The sequence below is a fragment of the Athene noctua genome, chromosome 19 (genome assembly GCF_965140245.1).
Source record: "Athene noctua chromosome 19, bAthNoc1.hap1.1, whole genome shotgun sequence".
Taxonomy (NCBI): domain Eukaryota; kingdom Metazoa; phylum Chordata; class Aves; order Strigiformes; family Strigidae; genus Athene; species Athene noctua.
In genome coordinates this window covers 11,824,192-11,849,151 of record NC_134055.1, presented here as the reverse complement: position 1 = coordinate 11,849,151, position 24,960 = coordinate 11,824,192, and the positions used below count along the sequence as shown (strand labels likewise).

The following is a 24,960-nucleotide window of genomic DNA, read 5'->3' as shown; positions in this document are numbered from 1 at the left end:
GATAAGGAACAGAGCTGGACCCCAGACATGTGCGGTTTCCTCTGATCGAGGCTCAAAGGTTGCAGTGCTGTTAAATGCTCCTTCAGAAGTCGGGGTATCTGGAGAAGATACTTGATAGATATTGGCATTCAGATATCCTACAGCAGAGCCTTTGTACAGACATAATTTATTCATGTAATTTGGATCAGTCTAACTCTTGCGTAAACTTTTTTGAAGGTAGACTCATATTTTATTTTCTAAAATACTTTCTCGGCTCCCTGCTATATTTTTAGTTCTTTCGTCTTCAGCTGTCAAAAGTTTATTTTAAAATTAATTGATTTCGATGTAATATTTACTGCACTTTAGCTTTCAGCACAGCATATGAAAATAGATTTCACTACAGCTGGCAGTGTCTAATGGGATTCGTTCCTACTCCAAAGGTTCTTTGCATTATGTACTGATACTTCCAGCCGAGCTTGCTTTGAACAGCCTCACCATCTTTTCATAGCACCAAGCCTACACCAGCTTGGGCTGGCAGGGAGACAGGGTGAAGCATTTAAGTTTAAAGAAGCCACAGTTGATGCATACTTGAACCCACGGTGTGGATATTACAGATATGGCCCAGTATTCATTGGCATTAATAGGATCTTCCCTTTTTGCATCAGTCGGCTCTTTGGCTGCATTAAATATTGATCATATCTCATTATGATAACACAGCTGTGGTGAAGATGAAGCGGTAGGTCGTGGAGGTGCCCTGGCCCTGGCGCATCACCAAGGTATTACACATGGCAGAAAGCATCCCATGGAAATCGGAGCAGACTTTGCTAATGCACTGGTGTTGTCAAGGGAGGTGGTGAACTTTGACGTGAGGTGATTTGGAAGCAGCTTGAATTGTAAAGCTTTACAGAACCTGTTGGCAGAGATGTCACTGAAACTGTTTCCTAGTGGGTTATGATGCTCCTGGCTTTTTCCCCGGAAGGGCTGAGGACCATCCCTTAACCTTTCACGTAGCTCCACAGCAGGGGGCTGGTGCCTCCCCTGCCCCCGGGGAGCAGAGGGCAGAGGTGACATGCTGGCAGTCTGTGGCAGGACTGGGAATATTTTATTGTCTAAGGTTTAATGCCTGAACTACCCAGGACTGGCCAAACTTTTTCCATCCACTCTGTTTCCTGATAGAGAATAGAACATTTTTTCATTAGGTTTTTGTTGGGGTTTTTCACAAAAAAGCCTGCTGAGTTTTCCCTCCCACTTCTCCAATGAAATGCTTTCACATGAAGATTAAACTCCTCTGAGCAAAGTTGCAGTGGGCCCCAGCATACTGATTTTTCTTATATCCTCATTCCTAAAAGAGATACGATAAAGCATCCCGTGTTTTCCTCTCCACAGCATGGGGAAAAGATCATTTAACCAAAACTAAGAAACCAACTCCTCTTTCTCTCCCCACCTCCAACCAAACCCTTTAAAGTAAACAGGCTCCAAGCTGGCTGAAATGTTAAAATTTCTCTGTTTGGCATTTGCAACAGTCAGATCTGGGGAGCTTGGTGGTGGGGCTTCAAGCTGAGACATCTGTGAGGAGCAGGAAACATGCAGGGTCATTGAAGTGGTGGATGCATAGGAGCCCTTCGATGTAGTGCACGAGTGGATAGTGGCTCTTAAAGGCTGAAGGGGAATATGCCAGAATTAAAAAACATAACAAAGTCAGGTGTCAGAAGCTGAGCCAGGCTGAGGAAGAATAATGGAAGTGATTCCTTTGATGCCATCAGCATTTTTATTGATCAGAGGCTGTTTACTGCTGTAAAACAGTTATAAATTAGAGAAAAGATGTGAAGAGGAGTGAGAGATGGAAATTGCCCAGGTATGGTTTAAAAGATGTATGTACATCTGCATTTATTGGACAAGGGAGAACGTGTACATCCAGGCTCCAGCTGCAGAGCTCCATGCCCTGCAGAGGAGGCAGTCAGCACCCAGCTGTTCTGTTCACAGAGTTTTGTTGGAAAAAGTTCGAGCTTGGTCTGCCCACGTCACATAAATTAAACGTGCCTTGCAGACATGCTGAGGGGCTTGGAGAAGAGCTGCTGCAGAAGCCCCTGGGGCTGGGGTTTGCTGTACAGCTGTATGCAGGGAGACTTTACTGAAGATCGGGATGGTTCACCCACAGCAGTCCAGGGCAGCTGCAGCAGAACGAAACGGAGTTCGATGTGTAATGAATAAATAATTTTGCAATGATATTTAGCACAGAAAACAGGCAGCGTGAGTGGAGATGCTGTTGCATTGATCTGTCTGCATACAGAGGCATGCATGCATGACTGCATACACATATATATATATATATGTGTGTGTGTGTATGAACATATCCTGATTGCACTGACTTGAAATGGCCAAATATGTATCATTAACATTAGAAAATGCAATATATTCTGTATCCCATGTGTGCAGATGCATTGATCAGGGAGTCCTCCACCATAACAACTCCTCTCTTCTTCCTTCTCCTTTACAGAAATCCGTGAAGCTTTCCGGGTGCTGGACAGGGATGGCAATGGCTTTATATCCAAACAGGAGCTGGGCATGGCAATGCGTTCCTTGGGATACATGCCCAGTGAGGTGGAGCTGGCGATTATCATGCAACGCCTTGACATGGATGGTAAGTCCTTGCTGTTGGTTCTCTGTTACTGGCGGAGGGGGGCTTTCCCAGTGCATTGTAGCTCATGGTTTTGGCTCAAATAGTTTACGGTCACAAGGAAGGTCTGGAGAGGAAGCAGTGACACTTTGCAAGGAAAGGGCAGATGACTGTGAGCCGTCAGCCTCCTGTGCATAGACCTGCCCCTCAGGCAACCCATGCAAGGCAGATGGAGCATCTTATATTTAAACCAGCAGATACAGTTGAGTGAAGACAGACCAGCTTTTGCAACCTTTCTCTGCAGAGTTGCAAATGGTCTTTTGCAAGGCTGTTGTAACGTTTCTCTTTGTATTCCTGGGCAGCATCTGGCCCGGTGACACATACTGGGAGATGACCTCAGCACCCAACCAAGCAGAGTTGCCCAGTCCTGTGGTCTCACCGTTCCTTGCAAGTAAAAAAGATGCTGTGGATGGGAGCTGTGTTGTGTTGTAATGAAGTGTTGATGGTTTTTGAAGGAGAAGTTTGGAAGAGTGGAATAATTTTGAGCAAAGTCCTGCTGTGAGAGCTCGTCAAACAATTACTAAGAGGTAATAAAAGAAACAGAACCCACCATTAACAGGAAAAGAGAAATGCAGCATCAGGATGCTGGAGCCCAGGGAGGACTTTTTAACTGCTGCAAAGCTACAATCAGAGATGATCACAATGAGCGGGCTGTCTTTAAAATGTCCTTGGTCAGAGCAGGAAGGGAGACTTTCCTGATGCCTGAAACGTGCAGGGAAGCTGGGGTGCAGATCTGACCTTTTCCCACCCTTCTGCAGGCGGCTGCGTCAGGGTGGAAACACTGTGCAAAGTTAGATGAAATCACGCCAAACCAGAGTGCTGGATGCAACCCTGGTCTGAAGGGGGATGTTTGGGAAGCCGATGTGACGCCAGCATCCTTGGGGAGACTGCTGAGAGCAGAGACCATGGGAGATGGTGGCAATGGGAGAGAAGCTTTCCTACCTCCCTGTGGATATCTGACTTGAATGCCCCCACGAGATGCACAGCACAACTATATTCATCAGGCCAGGGGAAGCAGGGAAGAGGCTGTCAAGCCTGCCCAGGGGTGTTCAGCATCTCCCCTCGACAGGGAGACACAGTAACACGAAACCTGGAAGATAGAGAAGACCAGTCGTTGAAATGATCTCATTCCTAAAAGAAAAGAAAAAATAAAAACCCCATCGCTTTTAAAAGCATTGTTTAAAAAAAATTATTGTTTGCACCTTGTTATGTTCTGCTGGCCTTTCCTAGCAGACCAGGTGATTCCTCTTTAGGTTTTGTGAAGGAAGGCCAGACTCAGCATGGTGCCAATTCATGGGGTCTTTTACCGAAACTCTGTGCTTTTTTGGAAAAAGAGTGCTGTGGACTTGGCTTCCAGTTTTGATTCATCTCCAGTTATTCCCTGACTCTCAGTCTCACAGACTTGAGACTTTGGCACTGTTCTGTATACACTCCTAGTGTGCAGGGACCTGTAATCGGAGAGGTGGAGTTAAAATCTAGAGTAATGGGCTGCAGATGGAAGGTGTTAAATTCCTGTTTGAGACTTTTCAGAAAGCTCAGTGTGTTTTCTGCAGAGATGGGAGGTGATTCTCCATCTCTTCCAGCTCAACAGCTCCAAAGATAGAGTCCGGTTGTGTCGGGTGTTTTTATTGTTCTTATGTCTCAGCTGCCTGTTGCTGCAGTGTTTTGAGCAGAGGGTTTGGGGGCTGGACACAAGTCTGTGCTATGTGAAGGGCAAATGGACCATACATTAAAAAAAGACAGAGTAATGGGAAATTTCTTAGTCACTGAACAAATAGGGGAATATTATGTGAAAGATTTACCTTGCCTGAAAGTTGAATTAATGCTATATAGCTTGTATTAATATTATATGGCTTATGGGTACTTTGATAGATTGTCGTCATTGTTTTTAAATTTATTTAACTTGAAATATGCAGAGTGAGAACCAGCAATAGCTTTCTCTTTCCTCTCCCACTGTGCATGAGCATCATTTGGTAGCGGGGCTTGAACCCAGTGAGCTCCTGGGGCTGTCCGTCATGCCTGCACTCCCAGGGACAACCTTACGCTCCTTCCTGTATAGTCCTGTGAAGGGTTGTTGAACCTTTCCAAGGCTTTGGCTCAGCATCAGGTGGGTGGGAAGCTCGACTGGATGAAAGGTCACGTTCAAGGAGGTCAGGAAAGTTAGAGGGGAGGTGGTAATCCTCCTGCGCATCTCCCGGCACCTGACATGAATTATGATGTGACGGCAGGTAGTGTAGCCAGACGTCCGTTCCTCCACACAAGGCTGCTGCCAGTGTCTGCTAATAATGAGGTAATACAATTGGCAGTGGTTTATATTTAATCTGAACCAGCCTGGACAGACCTAGTGCAAACATACGGTTTTCATCAGAAATTACCTTGGGAGTACATTCTCATTGCAGGATGGCAGAGTGGCTGTATCTGCCATGGCTTATTTAACTGATGGGCTTCAAATAATGAGCAACTGGAGCTGGTCTGAATTTGTATTTCATCACCAGCCCTGTTTTCTGTAGGGATATGGAGGGAGGCTCAACCCTGTCTAGGTCAGGCTGAGGAAGCATTTGCGCTGTAGGAGCAGGGTTGCTAGGTTGGATGAAACGTGTTTTACGAGGAGCATGTGCAATGTATGCTGGAGTGGTTTTGTGGCTGTGCATAAACTGATATGACAAGAGCATTTCACACCTCTATGTCACCTTCTGCCACAAAGGATCTCCCCAAGCTCAGTGAATAACTCAGCGATCAACTCCAGAGAAACCCAAGGACAATTGCCTCTGGGGCTGTAGCGTACAGCTGTTCAGTAACACAGAGTTGAGCCTCAAATCAGAGCAGAAATGAAGGTGCATTTCATAATTCATTGCATTTGAAGGCAAAATGTAGTTAGTTAGAAAAAGCTACTTGAACTTAAGTGAAAATGGCAATTGCATAGCTTGGATTTTGCCCAGGAACTCTTCATGGGTGTCGTATTGCTTTTAATGGCTCCGTGACTCTTGAGTGCTACCATCAGCCTCCCTTCACAGGTGACATGCCAGCAGCCCTGCCATTGGCAGGGTGGAAACGAGTTCAATGAGTGGGTTTGCCCACAGAGACTGTCATGGGGTGATGCTGAGGATGCTCAAGAACTTGCAAATGTCCTCCAGGGCTCAGAGTGGCCGGAGGGGACTCCTGCCTGTTGGGATCACAAGGATGCAGGTTGTCCCGTATTGTGAAGCCCATGGCACATGGAGAGGTTTGGGTTACTTATCTGCTGGGCAAGCTGCTGCAGGGCTGGGGAAGAGGGAGAGCATCCAAGAAACATTAAAATGGGACACCAGGGTGGCTTGGGGCTGGCAAACAGATCAAGACATATTTTCCCCTGTACAGACAAATACAAACTCACAGCAAATCCTATATTGAGAAACATCAAAAACCAGTTTGCCATCCCCAGAGACAGCTGGCAAATATTCCCAAGAGGCTGACCACATGATTGCCTGTTAACTTGGCTTTTTTCACCCCAACAGCTGAGGCGAGTTTGGGCCACTGGGACAGGAGGTGCTTTGTTCCTGTGCTGGGGCAGGGGGTGGGTTGCGGTAACTGGTGGTGGCACTTGGGAAGCCCTCAGTCTTGGCCATGGCTTGTCCTGAGGACATGCCACAGCCCTGCAAAGGACCACAATCCCAGCTGCATTTGTCCCCTTAGCATGTGCTGAAGGCACTGATTTCCAGTGAAGATCTACTTCTCACCAGTCCTCGCTGTAGGGAGATAAGCATCAGAGGCTGGAGGACCCACTGAATTTCCTACAAACACCTTTTCTTCCAAGTCTGTTTGCTGTTCTGCAAAGCGTGCTTCACCCAGGTGAAGAGGAACGCAGCTGCCGCAGGGACAAATATGATAGTTGGCATTAAAAAAAAATGAATTAGGGAGAAAAATGAGAATCTGCTTCAACTATTTCAAGGTCTCAAGAGAAATCTTATAAATCAACAGAAACAGCCTTTTATGAACTACCGGAAGATGCTACGGCATTGCTGTGATGGGGGAGATGAAAGCACCAAAACAGAACAGAAGGAAAAGGGATTTTCTGTGTAAAAATGCCTCTTTTGGGGAAGTGAGGTGAGGAGTGGTGGTTCCGTCACATGTTGGAGCATGAGATTCACATTAGGCCAGAGTTTTGCTTAGATCTTGGTACAAGTGGTGTGCGACTGTGTGCCAGCAGCAGGTGGTTCAGTATAGCTGGGCATCTATCCAGTGTGCTGTGCCTGATAGGGACATATTGTTTGCTTTTGGTCTGCAAATAGAGGTCAAATCTCACCTTAGTTTATACCCTTGATTTGCTTTATTCTTAGACATAATTAGGTACTGTATGAACATAAACACTGCAGACTATGAGAGGTGCATACGTCTCTGTCTGCAATCTGGAGAATGACCTGAAATGTTCTGCCAGTATGTGAAAAGTAAAATATTTTATATATTTATGTGCTGGAGAAGAAATTATTTGTAAATTCTTCCAATTGGCAGTAATGCTAATAAAAATGCAGAGAAATGGCACATTAAATGTGTTGCCTTATCTGGGATGTCTACTCTTTAAGCAGACTTTCGCAATAAAATAGATGAATGTGTGACTTAAGTGTCAAACTGTTTCGTTACAACATAAGACACTTTTATCTGAGGAATAAAATAAGCACTCAGTGTACTAATTAGAGGAGCAGCTGGTTTTCAGTACCCTGGAAAAATAACTTCAGGCTAACACAAGAGGGGAAAAAACCCCCTCAGTATGTCAAATTGTTTATTATAGTATAAATAGGAAATACTTTGATCAAGCAAAAGATAAGCTGGTTTCATCAGTGTAGAAGTGAGCTACCTGTTACCTTTTATCACATCATGTGATGCATCAGCAGCAGTGGAGAATATACAGCTATGACATCCTCATGAGCGATAAAAAAGAGGGGAAAAAATCCCAATTTAAAATTCTGGAAATTCCCAAGCTGCTTTTCATTGGCTCTTTGTGGAACAGGGAATTGAAGGGGGGGGGCGGGGATTCAGTAAGCTATTCACAGTGACCCTGGCAAAAAAGATTTTGAAGATGTGCAGCTCCCAGGCAGCACTTCTGAGGTTCATCCAGCTTTAGGCAGCCCCATGGTTGCAGTGGGGTTCTGCAGATTTATTGTCTCCTGCTTCGCGTGCAGAACTTGTGCCGCTCAGGTCTGCCCCGTGCAGCGAGGCGTGCACACACTTGCTGTGATCCCCTTTGGAAAGGGAATAAATGACAGTGACAGAACTGCACGGCATCGAGGGATGGTGTCCATTCACTCTCTCCCCAAAAGTCCCTTCTCCGAGCTGCTGCACTGCAGCTGGGGGAGGGTTTGTGTGGAGACCTTGCTTTGGTTTCCTTGCACTTGCTTCCCCACGCAAGGGAAGGGGCATCAGATCTGGATGCTCCACGGGCTGGATCCTGTGTGCTGTGTCACAGGGACGGAAACGACTGAAGATCTGGAGAGAGAGTAAATCTCCCTTCTAAACATTAAATGCCGAGCTTTCCCCCATGGCCACAGAAGGCAAGTTCCTTGCTCTTAGATGTTGCATGGCCAGATGTTTGCTTCTGCCCACAAGATCAACTTGCGCTGCCCTGTGTGGGACAATGGTGATATTCACAAGCTGAAAACATTTTATCTCCTTTTGTCTCTCCCCCTCTTCTTTTCTTTGTGGGTTTGCTCGGGGTTTTTGTTCCCCTCCTTTACTGCCATGGATAATTCCTTGTGTTTCAACATTTCAACATGAAACTGTGTAAAATAGCCTGGGCTGCTGGAGGTAGAACAGAAACAGTTTCTGTGTTTAAAATGCAGAGTTAATAGGAAAAGCATGGCCAGGTTGTTGCAGACTTTGGGTTTTTCCTCTCTATTCATAGACCTCTGATTTTTTGTATGTGAGAAATGATCTAGCAACATTTTAGCATAGTTGTCCTTTAAAGTGTGTTGCTGAACTGAGAAACTCAGTCGGTGAGATGGATTTGATGAGACTTGTCTTTATTTATAGAGGCCACTTTCTTCGTGTCTGCTCCGATTTGTAAAACGGAGATTATCATATTATGTGTTCTCGCTGCAAAGAATGAAGAGTAATTATTGTTGCTGGTGAAGCTAGTCAGATTTGCAGCTCAGTACTGGAAAGAGATTCATAAGTAATATAAAATTCTGTCTTCGGTGCAGTGCCTGGACGGCTCAGTGCAGCCGTGTTGTATAGACAGGACAAGAGGAAACACTGGATTGCAATTCCCCCCCCCCGGAACCTGTCCACCCTGTGCTCCAGTGGGGCAGAGTCCTCTGCAAAACACCGCACGCGATCTGTGATCAGTCTCATGCAGGAGTGCCTTGTAATTGGCTTGGGTCCTTGTTTAATTTTATTTATTCCTTAAAATGCAGCACTCCTGGTATTATGATTTTGGTTTCACAGAATGCGTATGCCACAGGGAACACACATATTCCTCTGTTTTAATGAGCCTGTGACTTGCTGGTTGTCTCCAGGTTGTGCCGAGCTGTCTGATAGCTGCACACAGAGCTCTGCTGCTATTCCCATGGCCTGGGAAGTGAAAATAATAAGTCCTGGATAGTCAGGATGTGATTTTGCTCCTCTTGATCCATTTGACAAAGGGGTTGTCTGGTTACAACTTGCAAGATACAAGAGTTCTGCAAAGACCTGCAAAATGAGCCCTCTTGGTTTTATGTGCCAGGTGCCTTTGCGCAGGGGAGAGGATCCGGGGGCACATGGGGTGGAGGGGATGGGGGGGCTCGCAGCAGCCGTGCTGGGGACACGCCACGCTCAGCAGACTCTGCAGTGCCTTTCCCTGCAAGACAGCTGGTCACAGGGATGGGAATTGGGGCGTCCTGGGGCTTCCTGGGGCGGGTGTGAAGCTGGCACGCAGCTCAGCAGGTGTGGGTATTCTTTCTTTTCACTGCAGTCTCTGTTTTTGTTGGACTTTTCTTCTAGCCAAGCACTGACAGCATCCTGCTTGGTTTAGTGCTTGTGGTGGAACACGGAACTCGTCACACCTGGCGCCGCAGAGGCAGAGCCCCCAGTCCTCTTCAATCACTGTCTTGCAGGTCAGCTCCTGGACAGGCTCCCCTTGGGCAAACATGGGGAGTTAATAGATTTTTTTTTTTTAATGGGGAAGCAAACAAGTCCTCTGCAGCCATTTCCTCTTCTTTGCAAGACGAGCCAATGGGCTGTCAAAATGATTAACTCTCAAGGTCCTCTTCTCAGTGTTGGATGGATGTACCACTGGCTCCATCTTTCTGGGCTCTGCTGAGCCTTTCAGACCCTATGGAAATTTCCTCCTCCAGGAACATGTGTCTGTACAATTTGCTTTTATGTGCAGTTGTCACTGAACCAGAGCAGCCAGCTCCATGCAGCCTCTCCTAAAACTGCAGTGCCCTTAAGGGAGACAGTGGGCTCCAGGGGAGATATTTCACCCTTTCCTTCAACTCCAGTGATGTTTTTCCTCCACAAAGTCACTGAAGCTGTGGGATGTGTGGCAGAGCTGGTCAACGGTAAAAGAGCAGCTGAGAGAACTGGGGGGGTTTAGTCTGGAGAAGAGGAGGCTGAGGGGAGACCTCCTGGCCCTCTGCAACTCCCTGCCAGGAGGGGGCAGAGAGGGGGGATGAGTCTCTTTAACAAAGTAATAAGTGATAGGACAAGAGGGAATGGCCTCAAGCTGCCCAGGGCAGGGTCAGGCTGGCTCTGAGGAAGGATTTCTGTGCAGAAGGGGCTGTTGGGCATTGGAAGGGGCTGCCCAGGGCAGGGGGGGAGTCCCCGGGATCCCTGGAGGGGTTGAAGAGTCGGGCTGAGCCAGCGCTGAGGGATCTGGTGGAGTTGGGAACGGTCAGGGTGAGGTTCATGGTTGGACTGGAGGAGCTTCAAGGGCTTTTCCAACCTAGGTGATTCTGTGATTCTGTGGTTCTGGGTATGCCCCCACAGTTCTCAAGGAGCAAGAGAAATGAGAAATTGTATTTTTTACCAAGGGAATATCAGAGACCCTCTGCAGATGTCTCTGGGGCACAAACTCCCAAGGAAATGCTAACAGGACTTTCTGGAATTCGGAGATGCTCGTTGTTGTCTTTCTCCATCCTGGGGACTGGTTGCACATCCCATGCCCGTGGATCACCATGTAGGCAGGCAGGGAAGGTCTAGCACCCAGCTCTGCTGGCAGCCTCCTTTTTGGTAACATTTGGGAAGGTGATGCTCTGTGCCTCAGTTTCCCCGCTGCAAAACAGCTGTGTCAGCACTGTAGTGGAGCTTTATCTCTTCATTTCAGCCAATTTCATGGATGTCTATATTTAAAACTGTTTTCAGAGTTGAAAGTTTTATGAAAGACTTTCTGTAGTTCTTGTTGAAATTATGGACTGAGGCTGTAATTAGGCAGAAAATCTCTGGGTTATGCTGGGGAAAGGGTCAGGGTCAGGCTGGTGAACAGACTGTTCTCCTCTGACCTTAAAATCTCTGAAACCACAATGCTCATCTGGGAAATATTCTGTGGCTGGAGATTTTCTGTGCACATCCTCTGCATCATTTCGAGGCACAGCAGCAACAGCCTTCACCAGACTGTATTATTACTGCACAGGTTACTTTATGGCCACAAACAATGACACAGACGGGGACAGAGTCACTGCAGCTAGCTATTAAGAGAATAAAAATAAACAGGAGTGTTGTGTGTGCCTGGGACCCAAGCTGCAAAAGACTAGCTCATTAACTTTAAATATATCACCTAGCTGCACTCTGGAGGTCAAACTCGAGGGAAAGGAAAGTGTGAATACTTATCAGTCTACACACAACAGATCCTCATCTCTGTTCAAATGTGTGCCTCATTTTAGTGCCATGTCAAGAAACTTTTAAGCAGGAGGGAGAACCGGATTATCCTGAGACTGGCCAGGGAAAAGATTTATTTAGGAAGCAGTGAGGACAGATTATCCAGGCTCCCTGTTTAATGCACAAGGCTCTGAAAAGCAGGTGAAGTCTCTGTTCTGCCCTTGGGTATAGGTGATGCAATCCATGCATATTTTCTCCCTCTCTTTTTCTTTCCCTCTCCCGCTCTGTCTTTCTCCAGCCCAATGAATATTTAATTACGTCCTCCAAGGGAGCTACTCTGATGGGAGAGTTTTGGACAGACAGCAGTTGACTAAAGGCTGAGGGTTGAGGCTCTCCCACAGGATGGAGGGCGGGATGGGTTCACACTAGTGCTCCTCTGAGCATTTAATTATTTCTTCAAAGCAGGAGAGCTCTGGCAGGAGAGTTTGCAAGAGCCCACGAACAGGCTGCTGCTACCTGGGACATGGGGATTTGCCAACCCAGCTCAGCCTGATCCTTCTCTCCTATTACAGGTCCTGTGTGGTTTGAGGGTGGTCTGCTGCACTCTCCCTGCCTGGCACATCCAACCTGGGCAAACCACTGCTGGTGGTAGATCCTGTGGGATCAGGATAAATGCACCAAGAGAAAGGCAGGATGGGGCTCAGGCCACACGGGTATAGCTTGGCTTGCTGTAAGAGTACAGCCAGGGGTATTTCATGCTGCGATTGCCCTCCTTGGTGACCTGACAAGGTGACAGCAGAGCTCTGCCTGCCCTCAAATGCGTGTTTCCTCCTAAACATCCTCCAGCAAATGCAACCTTCCCTTCTCCCCTTTGTTAAAATCAAGGGTGCTGGGTGAAGATTAAATCCTTGGGATGGAGCTGAAAGCCCATCAGCTTAGAGAGAAGGTTGTGATTTTCTGTGCTTGGCTCTCATACACCAGTGAAGCACAGCACCTCTGGCAGAGTGACTAATTGCACTTTGAAACGTTTTTGACCTGGGGATCTGGAAGCACAACCCCAATATGAATGAATTGGGGTTGAAGACAAGTACCTTAGGAGAGCAAATCCCCCTTCAAAAGTGCTGGAGACTCCTTCGGCTCCCCCCGACATGCATGTCCAGCCCAGCATTTGCTCCCTGGGAGAGCAGTGGTATTTTCCAGTCTCCTCAATATGCTGAATCATTAGTGCTTATCCTTTTTCTACACCCCATTAATTTATTTAGAAGACTGCAGTCCAAGCTGGAAAAGAGCTTGGTTTCCCAGCTCCATGCTGCTTTTAGCTGCTGCTCCATCGTCTTTGGTGTGCTTGGCATAAGTGGATGTTGAACATGATGTGGTGCCCAACGATTCCCTGCTGTAGCTCTGTGGAGCTCCATGGTGACACCCAAACTGAGCTCACAGCATGGCAAATATTGATGCTGGGGCTCTTCAAACTGAAATTATCCCCAAAGTCTTTCTGTACCCAGTGAGTGAACAGTGCGCGTTGTGAGTTTGACAGGTCCAGGACCCCTTGTTGGCCACGCATGCTCTTTGGGCACTGAAAAGGTTCTCAGAAGACCCAAAGATGTTGCTGGGTGCCTTCGGCATCCTCTTTCCACAATGGAGCAATTAGCCAGGCTCACACAATTGCTCTGGGGGCTGTAGACAGTGCTTCTAGTTTCTGTTCCTTTTTATTATCACCTTTGCCTGTTTTTTCTCAGAACTGAGGCAGTGTCTTGCAGGGAGAAAATCTTTGTGGGTATCTGGAAGCACTTAATGCCCAGCTGATGCTAACAGACTAGTAATGATGAGCGGATCTGATTTCTCTGATGATGTGGCCAGTGATGTTCTGAGTCATAGTTTTAGTCATGCGAGGTTCAGCCACATGATTGCTAAACCCCTTCTGACTCTTTGGCATTAATGCCAGGATTAAGAGGAAGCATTATGGGGGAGAGAAATGTTAGGGCATAACTGTAAGTAAGTAAATAAATAAATGGTTTAGGTGGCTTAAAACCAGGGGTTAAGCTCAGCTCTGGTGTTTTGCTAAGATCACCCACACAAGCAGTGACCATTCCTTGGCTGATGGGTGGTAACTTGGGGATGGAATCGCATCGTGCCTGGAACCCCTCTGGTCCTCACCCACCTTCCCACCTGACAGTCTTCTCCTGCCCCAGCTGACCCACACTGCCATGCCTCAAGGTTTCCCTGTTCTCCCCATTTGTAAATAAGTTACTGCAATGTGTGAGTGCCTTCATCAATCAGGGACTTCAGCGTCAGGGATTCCCTTCAGGCGGGGGATTGGGTCTGTGTGATCACAGCTGATAGCAGTGTTGTTTGGGGCTTGCTGGATGGCTTGTGGAAAGGATCAAGGGAAGGTGAGAGCAGTGTAGACAGCACACATGCTCCAGCTTGGCATTTTCCTCCCTTTCTGCCCATCCCTTAAACCCACCTAAAAGTTAATTTCTGAATAAGCCACACATCACTCGCTCTGAATATCAACTACTCCTGAGTGAGGAGCACATCTGTAGGAACAGCAGAGCCAAGCATGGGGATGTATGTGGTGTTTGATTTGCCTCCAGTGCAGATTCTCGAACAGATGCTTGATGTGTGCATCGCACATCAGCTTGTAGCACGCTGTGTACGTGACTGCGGCTCGGAGGAGGAGGAGGAGGAAGGCATCTTCTCACTGTACCCAACACAAAATTTCAAGCTGAGTGATCCCTGGATCTGATGGGTAGCCTGAATGCTTGTAGATCCTACGCGTGATGTGGTATCGGGCACTACCTCGTTATGCCATGATTGTGGAGAGCAACCCCGTGTATTTTCACCTTGCAACCGTGCCGAGTTGCACTGGGTGCATCTTAGAGCCTATGTGTTGTTTTTTATAATATTTCTCCCCCAGCTGTTGAATACTGTAAAAGGAATTTTCAGCCAAAGTTGTGAGTTTCCTGATATTATGATGCTGCAGTCTCCTGAGATTCTGATGGCAGGAAGGTTTGTTTTCTACAGCTTAAAGTGAATGTTAAAGGAATATTTCAATCATGCAAAATGTTTTGGGGTCTAGTTTCCTTCCAACAGTTTTAATTGAAAAAGCAGTCAATAAGGGGATAATGCATTTTGTAATGGCGTTTTTCTTCTGAGGTTGTGCAAAATGCTATAATTAAGCTGATAATTAAACCCTGTGAAGTTAGTTATGATCCCTGGCAAAGGCACAGGGAAGTCACAAGCAAGGGTTTGCCCAGAGTCTTGTTCCGATTCAGACACAGAGCCCAGGGGTCCTGGCACCTGCTTTCTCATGAGTCATGTGTAGGACTAAATCATGCCTCTCCTCTGTGAATGAGACAACATTGTAGAAAATGCAAATTGAATAACTCAATATTTTGGGGTCACATATGGCTAGACCAAATATATACCTGGGCAGGTACTAGAATCTCTTTAAAATGCAAATTGTTTCCTCGATAATCTGGCTAATTTCTTTAACCCGATTTGCATCATACTGAATGATTTTGTTACTGCCTTTCCCTTGAAGTGATGTACTGCAATGTAAATCGCCCCGAATCCACTGTCACCTTGCATTACCTTCCCCAATGTGATCCAACGTGCTGTGACTGATACAATTCGACTTGATGTCATAAACCAATGCTTCCCGTGGGGAAGCAGAAGGAACACATTTTCTCACAGACCATAAATGTTTTAAAGAAGTGATGGGGTGCCCACCCCTTTCCTTTTCTACTTAAAATAAGCTCTCCAGAAAGGAACTCCATCCTGCAAGTGCACAGCCCACTCCAGGTCAGTAAAACCCTTCGGCGTGTGCTGATCCCTGAAGGTGTGAGCAATTTTTTCAGTTGGTTGGATGGGGTCTTCTTACATGTTACAGGATCAAAGCTATTACGAATCCCTGCTGGTTTTCTTTCCAGAGCCCCCATCACTGGCTCACCCCTAGGATATTCACTGTTGTCTTCAAGAAATTACAGCAAGAGCCTAGTGAATAGAGTTCGCTATTCTGGCAAACGAGCGTTTTGATTCTGCTTATTTTCACATTTTGTTTCTGTGAAGATAAGGACATGGAGAGATTTCAATCAGTGGTGCATATGCTCAGATCAAGCATATGAAATATAATAAAAAGGACAGATAGCAGCAGCATGGAGCGCACGTGGTAAAGCTGTCACGCAGGGCTGCTGCAGGTACTGCAGTCAGTAGTGACATTTTAATAGTAGCCCTTGCATTGATCTGCTTTAGTCTGATGGTTTTCGACACGTCTTACACCTAATAATTTAGCAACAACAACTACATGGAGAGGTGGATGCAGTCAGTTCCAGCTGAATTGAATAAAAATCAACCAAAAAGTCTTAACAGCTGCTGATTCTGTTTCCAGACTTGAAGGAAGGTTAATATATCCACCCATATCAATTGGCCTAATAATATGTAGGAGGATGTTTATGGAATTACAGACAAAGGACAGTCATACAGACATTTAGCTACCCTATTCAGAGAAGCAGCTCTCTTTAAAATCTTTCAACAGGCATGACTATCCTTTTTTTTTTTTTTTTTTTTTTGCCATTTTCATTAAGCATTGCAGAAGTTCTCTGAGGGAAAAATAACATTTGATACAATGCTCAGACATGCTTTAAACAGCCGTGTGCCTCATTTTCAAAACATACAATATACTGCAGGGGCTTGGGACTGCATAGACTCAGTTCATTAATGGCAGGAGCAGTCTCCTCTTCCTGCTAATGGCACTGAAGCTGTGTCTACACTGCCTGCTCTGCATGCTGAGCACACAGGGCTTTTAAGAGACGGATGCTGATGAAAAGCTGAAATGAAATGCCTTGTGGATTTGCAATAGTCTGGCTCTTCCCTCTGTGTGTACTCCCTTCCTCTGGAGGATGGGGTTGGCCCTGTAAAAGCTTTGCAGAGACCTGGCTGTTTGGCAAGTCTTTAGAGAGGAAGAGCCCTGGCTGTGCTAAGGGCTGCTGATCTCCTGCCAAAATTGTTTTTTTTAAGAAGTGACTTGCCTAGAAACTCTCTGGGGCTGGGGAATGACCTGTTCATCTCTAGTTGTGCATTGCCGGGTCCTGTCTTCAGGTGTGGGTATGCCACAACATGGAACATTCTTTGGGATATCAACGAATTTGGGTCTGCAGGTGCCATGAAGCGGGTGCAGGAGGTGCCATGATGAGTGTATGGGTCCATGATATGGAGCGGGCCCAGAGCACCATGTTGGACATTGGCACTAAATGGTACTTCAGTGAAAACATTGATCTTTTTCTTTCATTCCAGGGGATGGCCAGGTTGATTTTGATGAATTTATGACTATTCTGGGACCTAAACTAGTATCATCGGAAGGGAGAGATGGCTTTCTGGGAAATACAATAGACAGCATATTCTGGCAGGTAAGTGGTCATTTTTTTAAATGCAACTTTAGCCAACTATCAATAGCTTCCAGAATTGATTTATTGAGGAGCACAAGATGTTTTGCTAAGTGTGAATGCTTGTGTAAAGGCTCCTGGGGTCTGCCTTGCCATGTGCAGTGTAAGACCATCCCGCATTGCTGGAGGGACCTGCTCTCAGCCAAGCCCTGTGCGGGAGGAAGGGAAAGCACATACTGTGGCTGAACTGCAGCTGAACACAACAGAGCACCCAGCAACATGTTTGGGAGCATTTTGGAATTCATTTTTGGAAGTGAAAAAACATTTTTCTCGATGAGTCTTTTGAGTTAGGAGCCTTGAACCTGTCTGGCTGCTCTCAGAAATGTGCCACTGTTCAAGGTCCCTTGGCTGTGGCAGAGGGATCCTGCGAGCAGAGCGAGGGGTGCTCTGCAGGTCATGTCTGATCAATGCTCCTGTGGTTAATTCAGGTCTGAGACTGAGGATAACCGTGTTGTGCCAGTGCAAGTTTTACCCGTGGTCTGGTCCTGCTGGGTTCAGGCATCGGAGGGGAGGCAGGTCTGGCAGCTCTCGCCTTACGTCTGTCATGCAGCGTGATTTTAAACAGCGTTAGACCTTCCTGGAAAAGCAAGGACAGTCCAGGCTTTAGTGGTGGGGATTAAAAATCTCCCAAAACACAGTGCTGCGTATTTCTTGCCAATGGATTAAATATGTGGCTTTCTGTGAGATTACTGCTCATTTCATTGATCATCCAACAGCCTTTGCTTGCTAATAAACTTTAGCTGTTACCAAGTTTATGTGAATCAAAAGAGTCAAACCTGGATATAAGCATTTCTGTCTTCTTTTACTACCCTCCAACACTGTCCGGACTGAACTGGGTGGGGCTTTGTAAAAGTCTTCTAAAAGCCTTTTAAAAACTTGTTCCTGGCCTCCTGGCATGTGATGGAAATAACGCTGGAAATCCTGGTCTGGATTCTAGTATTTTGCCATCAAATCAAGAGTTTGGTGTTGGTGAAGCCACAGTCATTTGTAACATATCTGTGGAGACGCAAGAGCTAAACACACACCACAAAGGGCAGGACCGCGAGAGCCACGAATACTTTAATGCTCCATTGCACCTTGCAAGCTCATCCCAGCATGTGAGCAATGGGGAGAGGAGGAAGCACCATCCCATCCCACTGAGCCACTGGTGCCTTCCAGACCCACCGGTGAGACTGGCCTCACCGGGGCCATTCAGGAAGCAAAAATACCCGTTGGGAAAATCAAGTTCATGAGCTGAGCTCTTTGTTGGGGTAGCAGAGAAGTCTGGAGCCCTCCCTAAAATTCAGCTCAGAGGTTAACCCACTACTATTTAGGGACCTGTCAGCCCATGTAAATGCCTGCAGTGGCTTTGCTCTGAGAAGCGAGGAGGGGAGGACGTGTGCTCTGGCTTTAGAGCAGCAGGACTCCTGGACTCAGATTTTGCTTTGCTATTTCATGCGTCAGGGACCGTGGGCCTTGTACCCCCTGGGCTGCGCTGGGATGAGTGAAAAGAGTGCAGAGACTTCAGGTAACCGCCCCGCAGTGGGAAGGGACAGCCCTGGGGGTTGTCTGCAGGCAACAAAGCTTTGATTGAATTGCACAAGTGCTCCAGGGCCTCGGAAGGAAAAGTTTATGGTCTTGTAAGGATAAAAATACATCTCTTTACATAGCACTTTCCTGGCTTTCAAAGCCCTTGAAGAGAAGGCTTCATCTCACATTTCCTTTCTCCTGGGGTATGAGAGCTCATGAAGAATGCAATAGTTTTGCTGCTTATTCCCAAAGAAAAAAGCAGGGAATTGGCCACATAGGGAAGTGTCATTCAGGGAAAGGGATCCTCTTGTCCATTCCTACCTGGCTTTACCCAAGCCTTCTGCAGGGCCATAGTCACCTCATCTTTAAGCAAAGCATTAATGCATCTGCATTATCTCCAGCAGGATTACATCTGATTTGAAACAAAGCCCCTTCTGGAATCGGGGCTTGGCTGTGTTTCCCATATCCCCCTGATGTGCAATTTTTACATTTGCTGGAAAAGAATGGCAGGGAGAAGGGGATGAGTTTGTGTTGCTGATAGAGCACTTAGCCCTGCAGTCACCCCCAAGGAATGATTTAAAGGAGGGGATAGTGCCCACAAGCCTGTGGTTGTGACTGGTGCTGGGTGACAAGGGAAGCGAGGGTGGGACAAGAAGAGACAATTCTGCCTTGGTGTCAGCTGGCTGGGCAGTGCTACCATGCAGCAGGCAGCAACACACATCTTGAAGAGGCTCTTCTATCAGTCCCAAGGTGAGAGAAAATCCATGCTGGCATCCAGAAAGTGCCTTCCCCTCCTTTCCATCCAAACAGTTTCCCTCCAACTGTCATGATTTTGGCTCTCCAGGTTTTTTTGCCAAGGGTCCAGCTTTCTATACTGTGCCACTTCTGTGCATACTCTGTTCCAAGTGTGCCTTAATAACACTTTAAATAATGCAATGACAGAGTTAAATAATAAACAGCAGCAGAAGGAGAGAGGAATTCAAAGGAACAGGCGAAGGCCTGGGGATGCATTTACAGATGAAGCTAGGAGTGAGTTGGTGGGATACAGGAAGGCGGTTCCAGATGGCAGAAGCTGCAGAGGGGAAGGATCTTACAACAACAGCAGTGGGGCTGCAGGAGATGGGGTGCGGGTAGAAGCAGTAGAAGAACAGGGAGGAGATAGAGGGATCATGCGTGGAAGAGGCAGGCTTGAAATAATAGGGAAAGGATGCATCCCTCCTATCACATGTGTTGCCTAAAGAGCGATGGTCAGCCTAGGAGAAGCAGGATTTAGCTGAGACCTGGGCATTGACAGATAGTAGAGGCACAGAAGGTCTCTCAGATGTATTTTCTCTTCTCAATTTCCCATGTAGGCTTTAAATTTAGTCATATCAGTGTGTGTTTAGGGCGGCTGACTCCATCTTTCTCAGGTAGCAGTGATCAGTTCTGCTCTAGTTAGAATGGTTCTCTGTGGTCCCTCAGCTGGGTCAGCAGGTATTTAGGGGGAGGGAAAAATCATCTCTGCAAATACTATTTCAGGCAGAGTCAATATAGACTAATGATATCAGGAAAGCTGAGGAAGCATGGACTCTTCTCCATCTCAAAAATTCTGTCTTTCCTGAGTGAGATGCATTACACAACCAACACTGTTTTGTGGAGAACATCCCCAGGTGCCTCCTGCTCTATTTCCAAATGGTTTTCTCACCCTCTTGCCAACTGTGTGCAAATGGAAGTAATATGTTCATTCATGGACATCTCTAACTGTCTTAAATATTTAAGACAGTCTTAAATTGTCTTAAATATTTTTTCTTAAGCACACAGCTGCCTGGTAACCATTGGGCAATCCTCAGTGTGCAGGATCAGGGTCAGGAGGAGTTTGAAGGCTGGAAGCACCTGGTGAAGCCCCATTGTCCCTGGTTTGGGACAGACTTGCCATGGCAAGCTTGCAGCAATGATGCAAACATCCCTTTGGCTGCTTCCACAGAGTCTGCATTCAAAGTGTGAAGAAAAGAAGAGCGTAGATGAAATTTTGGGAGTACCTGTTGAACCCTGTTTTGGGAGCCAATGGGAAGAAGTGAGCCTGGTCCTGCGCAGGGGTGTTAGACCTCCTATGGTCTCTCGCAGGGTGTCTGCCCCCTGCCCTCTCCATCTTTTCCCCTCTGTATTTTTCAAAGAGTGGCTACCTATTGTTCACCTTCCTTTGCCCACCTTCTCTGAGCTGCTCCTGCTGGTGTTCACACTTACTGTCCTGAGGCTGGTTTTCTTTAGTGTGCCCAGCGGCAGTGGTTTTGCAGTGGTGCAGTAGCTGTTTCATGGTCAGAAAGATGCTATTCGATCAATTTTCAGGCATGAGAATTCTTGTTTTTTCAGAGCTCAGGGAATGTGAGTCTGGTTCCAGTTACGCACTGGGGGCTGTGCTTTGTACAAGTGAGTTTAGAGGCATTTCCAATGCATGGCCATTCAGGTCTGTAAAGCGATTTAGATCAAGAGCATTACAGAAAAGACAAACATCACTACTGGTAAATATTAGCTTCTTTATTTTTGGTAAACAGTCTTCAAATCTGTCCATTGTGCACTGACATTCTAAACCAGAGAGAAGGATGAAAGAGAGAGGGGAGAAGGTGGGATTTCATATTCATTTACAGTTTTTGCCAAGATTGTTTCTAAGTGCAAAGACCTTCAGGTACGGGTGTTCAATAGTTTGCATAGGGTATTGTGTGGAGAATCCCCAGTCCCTGGGGGTAAGCAACAGGAACGGAGGTTATAAATATCTTGGATTACAGGATTTTAATTAAAATAAACCTCTCTGTCTTGAATAAAATGCTTTTTGAAATCAGAACAAGTTTGAATGGTTAAACAACAGGGCTGCATCTGCATTGGATGTGGAATAAACTCTGTACTCAGGAGCTTATGAGATTACTTTGAAAAGTCAATACTTTGTATGGTGATCATTTGAGAAGCAAAATGCTGCCTGCTATTTTTTCCTTCTCTATTTACTGTGTGCACATGGAAGCTGCAGGGAACATCATTTCAGCTAGTGCTAACGCATTGCCTGTGCAAGGATATCTGGAAGCTTTGTCTTGCATGAGGGGATGGCACTGGATCATCAGCTCAGACGTGGTGCCCATTTATCTCATTAGCTATCACCCAGTATAATTCACTGGTGTTCAGGAAGAGCCTGGTTAGCTTGGGATGAATAAGGCTGCTTTGCAGGAGGCGGGAAGACCAGAATACCAACACGGTTCTTTGGGCTGGGGAGATGCTGCTCAGAGATCTCATGTTTCTGCCATAGAGATGTCTCTGCAGTTTTGGGGAGGGCAACTAGAGGACTGGGGAGACAGGTCCGGCAATGGGAGCAGCTCAGCAACTGCTCTTGTTTTCTGGGCTTGGGAAAACCTTTTTGTCTCTCCAGGCTTCCACATACCTTTGCTAGGGGGAGGAATACATTGGACTTTATGACTTTTGGTGGAGGAGTGGGTATGGACAAAGCTAGATGCCACAGTACCCCTGTTCAGAGAAGGAGGGGTAGCCAGGGACAGGCCAAAAACAGCAGACCCTCCCGTGCTCCTGAGCCAGCAAGCTCAGCAACATGCACCAAGGAGCATTTTGTTCCCTGGATGCAGGAAAAATAGAGCAAAGGCCACATCCAGCTGTGTGGTATTGCATGTGGCACTGGCTGGGGAGGGGGCTCGGGGAGGTGCAGCAGGGCTCAGAGCTGGCTGTGAACAGGAGAGCGGAGGGACGTGGCTGGGCTGGGACACGGCCATTTCATCCTCCCAGCACAACTGCTGATGCTTTAATGATTTACTGTGTCAAACTGCCCGTCTGTAATCTTGTTTGCAGTTGTCACTGCAAATGCGACAGTGTCCCGGGGGAGAGATGTGGGCTCTTGTGATCTGGTCAATCAATTAGTGCTTTAATAGAGTGAAATGAAGGAGAAAATGTGTGGGAACCTTGGTGGCACAGGGCAGGGGATGGAGAAGCCGTGGTGAGCAGTGGTGTGGGAGGGAAGGCAGGGGACGAGGGGGCCATGTCGGATCGGCACTCCTCCAGCAGCATGATGTGGCTCTCTGCAAAGATGATTTTGCTTAGAGAAGGATTTTTTTTTATGAAGTCCAGTAGATAAACCTAATGCAATTTTCTCCCTATACGTGAGTTTTCTTCTCTTGCCCCTGCAGAGGAGTTAATTTGATAATGGCAAATTAGCCTTGCTGGAGTTGCACAGAAAGTCTTTGTGTCTCCATCTGCAATTTCACATGGCAGCAGGTCCCACCACCCCCCACCACCCCAGACCATGGCATTGCTAAAATAACAGCTTGCCTCCTGCAGCGGGGGCAGCCAGGCATGGGGTGTATGTAGCCTCCCCTCCTCACCCTCCTCCTCGGCTGGTGCAGCCCCTCTGTGCAGGTGTAGGATATTACTAAACCACAGGACAGGACATTTTGCATCTCGCACCACAGTTTTTCGCTGGTAGTAAGCTGCTTTGCTGCAAACACCTCTTGATTTCAGGATTTCAGGTACTGCTGTTTCAGCTTTTCAAGAACCTTCCCTAATCAACTTCTGTGGAGGAAGAGGGTTAATTTTGCAGTTCAGGGTACCAGATAATGCTTGGGGTTGATGTGGTTCCCCACAGGGCAGGTTTCGCAGCTGGGCTGAGCCATGTACAAGGATGTATCAGACAAGGAACTGCTGCTTGAAAAGAAAGCTGTGATTCAGGGAGGAAGGATGTGTGTGAGTGGCCTCCCTCTTTGTGACTACTTTGGGGTTTAAATCAGGAAACGCTGCAGCTGAAAGGTTGGGTGCCAGAGCTTGATGGATGGGATCAAGGCTGAGCAATGGGGGCTGTACCACTGCACCATGCCCATCCCCTCACCCATGCACATCCTTTCCCACCAAACAAAACCCTCCACCCCAATATTTTCAGCAATATTTTCAGTGTCAGCAATAATGTGGGTGCCTCCTTTTTGGTTGTTGAACCTGAAATATCTTAAAGTGATTCCCATAGAAAAGAAGTTCTATACTTCTTAAAGATCTACCCTTTCCTGGGTTTCCCAAGGTGGAGACTACCGAACTGAAGGACTGCAGAAACCACTGGAATTTGGCTTGGCAGCCAAGGTAAAAACTTTTCCTTCCAAGCTAATACTGGGCTCTGCTCAACTGGAGTCATTCAGTTCACCCAGTGCTCCGTTAGCTCCAGCACCCTGATCATGATTCTACTATCAGAAACTAAATGTGTCCTGCAATATCTGTTCCTGCATTTTAGATTTGATGTGGTTTGCTTGTATCCAGATTTAGAATGTTGTGAGATTTTCCACTGGAAGGATGCAGGCAGCTGTGTTGTAGTGAGCAGGCCATGTAGTTGGTATGGAGAGCATGAAGTTCATCTCAGCTAACCTGGGCTTAGACTCCCTTTAGAGTTAACAGAGAGAAATAGCCACTTCTAGGGTGCAATTCAAGGCATCTGCTTAGGCATCAACCTCAGGAAGAGATGCATCATGCTTCAGAAGTGACAATTTTTCTCCATTTGGTATAAAGAAGGTCTAGAAAAGTGGCTCAGATGGAGATGTGTGCACTGGGCACAGCTAAATGCCATCTGATGAGTCCCACCAAGGGTTTCAAGTGTCTTTTTGATTTATGTACAGGAAGCTAGCTCTGCTGGTATGGAGGCTGTTATCAGTGGAAGGAGAACAGTTCTGATTGCCTTATTAAATCTTCTTTTGTTGACAAAGACATTTCCACTGAGTACGTTACACTCAATGGTTGTTGTCGCAACACAATGAAAGCTGAACTCTTGCAGGTGATGAATCCATCAACAAGAGGCTTCTCTGTGTTCACAGTCTGTGTATCCAGCAGAGAAGTGCTGTCACAGACACTGGTGTAGATGTGAATGCTGGCAAGGTTCATGGCCTGACTCATGGTGCTAAGGATGTCTTTGGACAGTGAAGCTGTCACCTCCCTGTAACCCCTTTGAAATGTATGAATTTGCCAGCAGGCAGGAGTGAGCAATGTTCAGATGGCCTCATTTTTATGTTTCTATGAAAGGACTCATTTTCACCAGTATACATTTTTCCCTGTAACAAAATCAGTTGTCTCAAGTCACCAGGATCAAATTAATAGCTCAAAACTGGAGACTCTGGAAATGGCAAAGTTTTGAACGCAGTTGCAAACCAAAGCAGCACTGGTACCAATAGCAAGAGAAATACAAGACTTCAGTGTCTGACTGTGGTTTTTAGCTTCAGCCAGCTTAGTTATACATTTAGCCTTCAGAAACACACTACAGCTTTGGTTCAAAGCCCATTCAAAGCAGACAGTTTATATCAAGTGGCATCCTGCCTACTGGAGGACAGTCTACCACTGTCCTGGCAGGTGATTTGGCTTTGTGCACACCCTGGAGTACATAAACTCCATCCAGCTCTTATGGTACAGAGGTTATTTTTTCTATGCCAGGTTATATATAAACTTATTCTGCAGTTCTGTGTGTCACCAGAATTTTTTTGCCCGTGCCTGATGCATGAAATAGGAACTGCACTGTGGTTTTCTCAGTGATTTTCTTCGAAATATAAGGAGCAGTGGGTAGGAAAGGTAAATGTGTATGATCATCAT

The 24,960-nt window shown here is 46.6% G+C and overlaps 1 protein-coding gene across 4 annotated transcripts in view; it reads left to right on the top strand.

The window, feature by feature from the left end:
- The window catches only part of CALN1 (calneuron 1), a 129,130-nt gene that overhangs the window by 51,054 nt on the left and 53,116 nt on the right, over positions 1-24,960 (top strand). For all 4 annotated transcript variants that reach the window (XR_012634865.1, XR_012634864.1, XM_074923038.1 and 1 more), the window contains 2 exons: positions 2,477-2,620; positions 16,721-16,833. Coding sequence is in view for 2 of the 4 variants with exons in the window: in XM_074923038.1 (XP_074779139.1) it covers positions 2,477-2,620; positions 16,721-16,833 (257 nt within the window). In the remaining 2 variants the exon portion in view is untranslated. The remainder of the gene's footprint in view (positions 1-2,476; positions 2,621-16,720; positions 16,834-24,960) is intronic.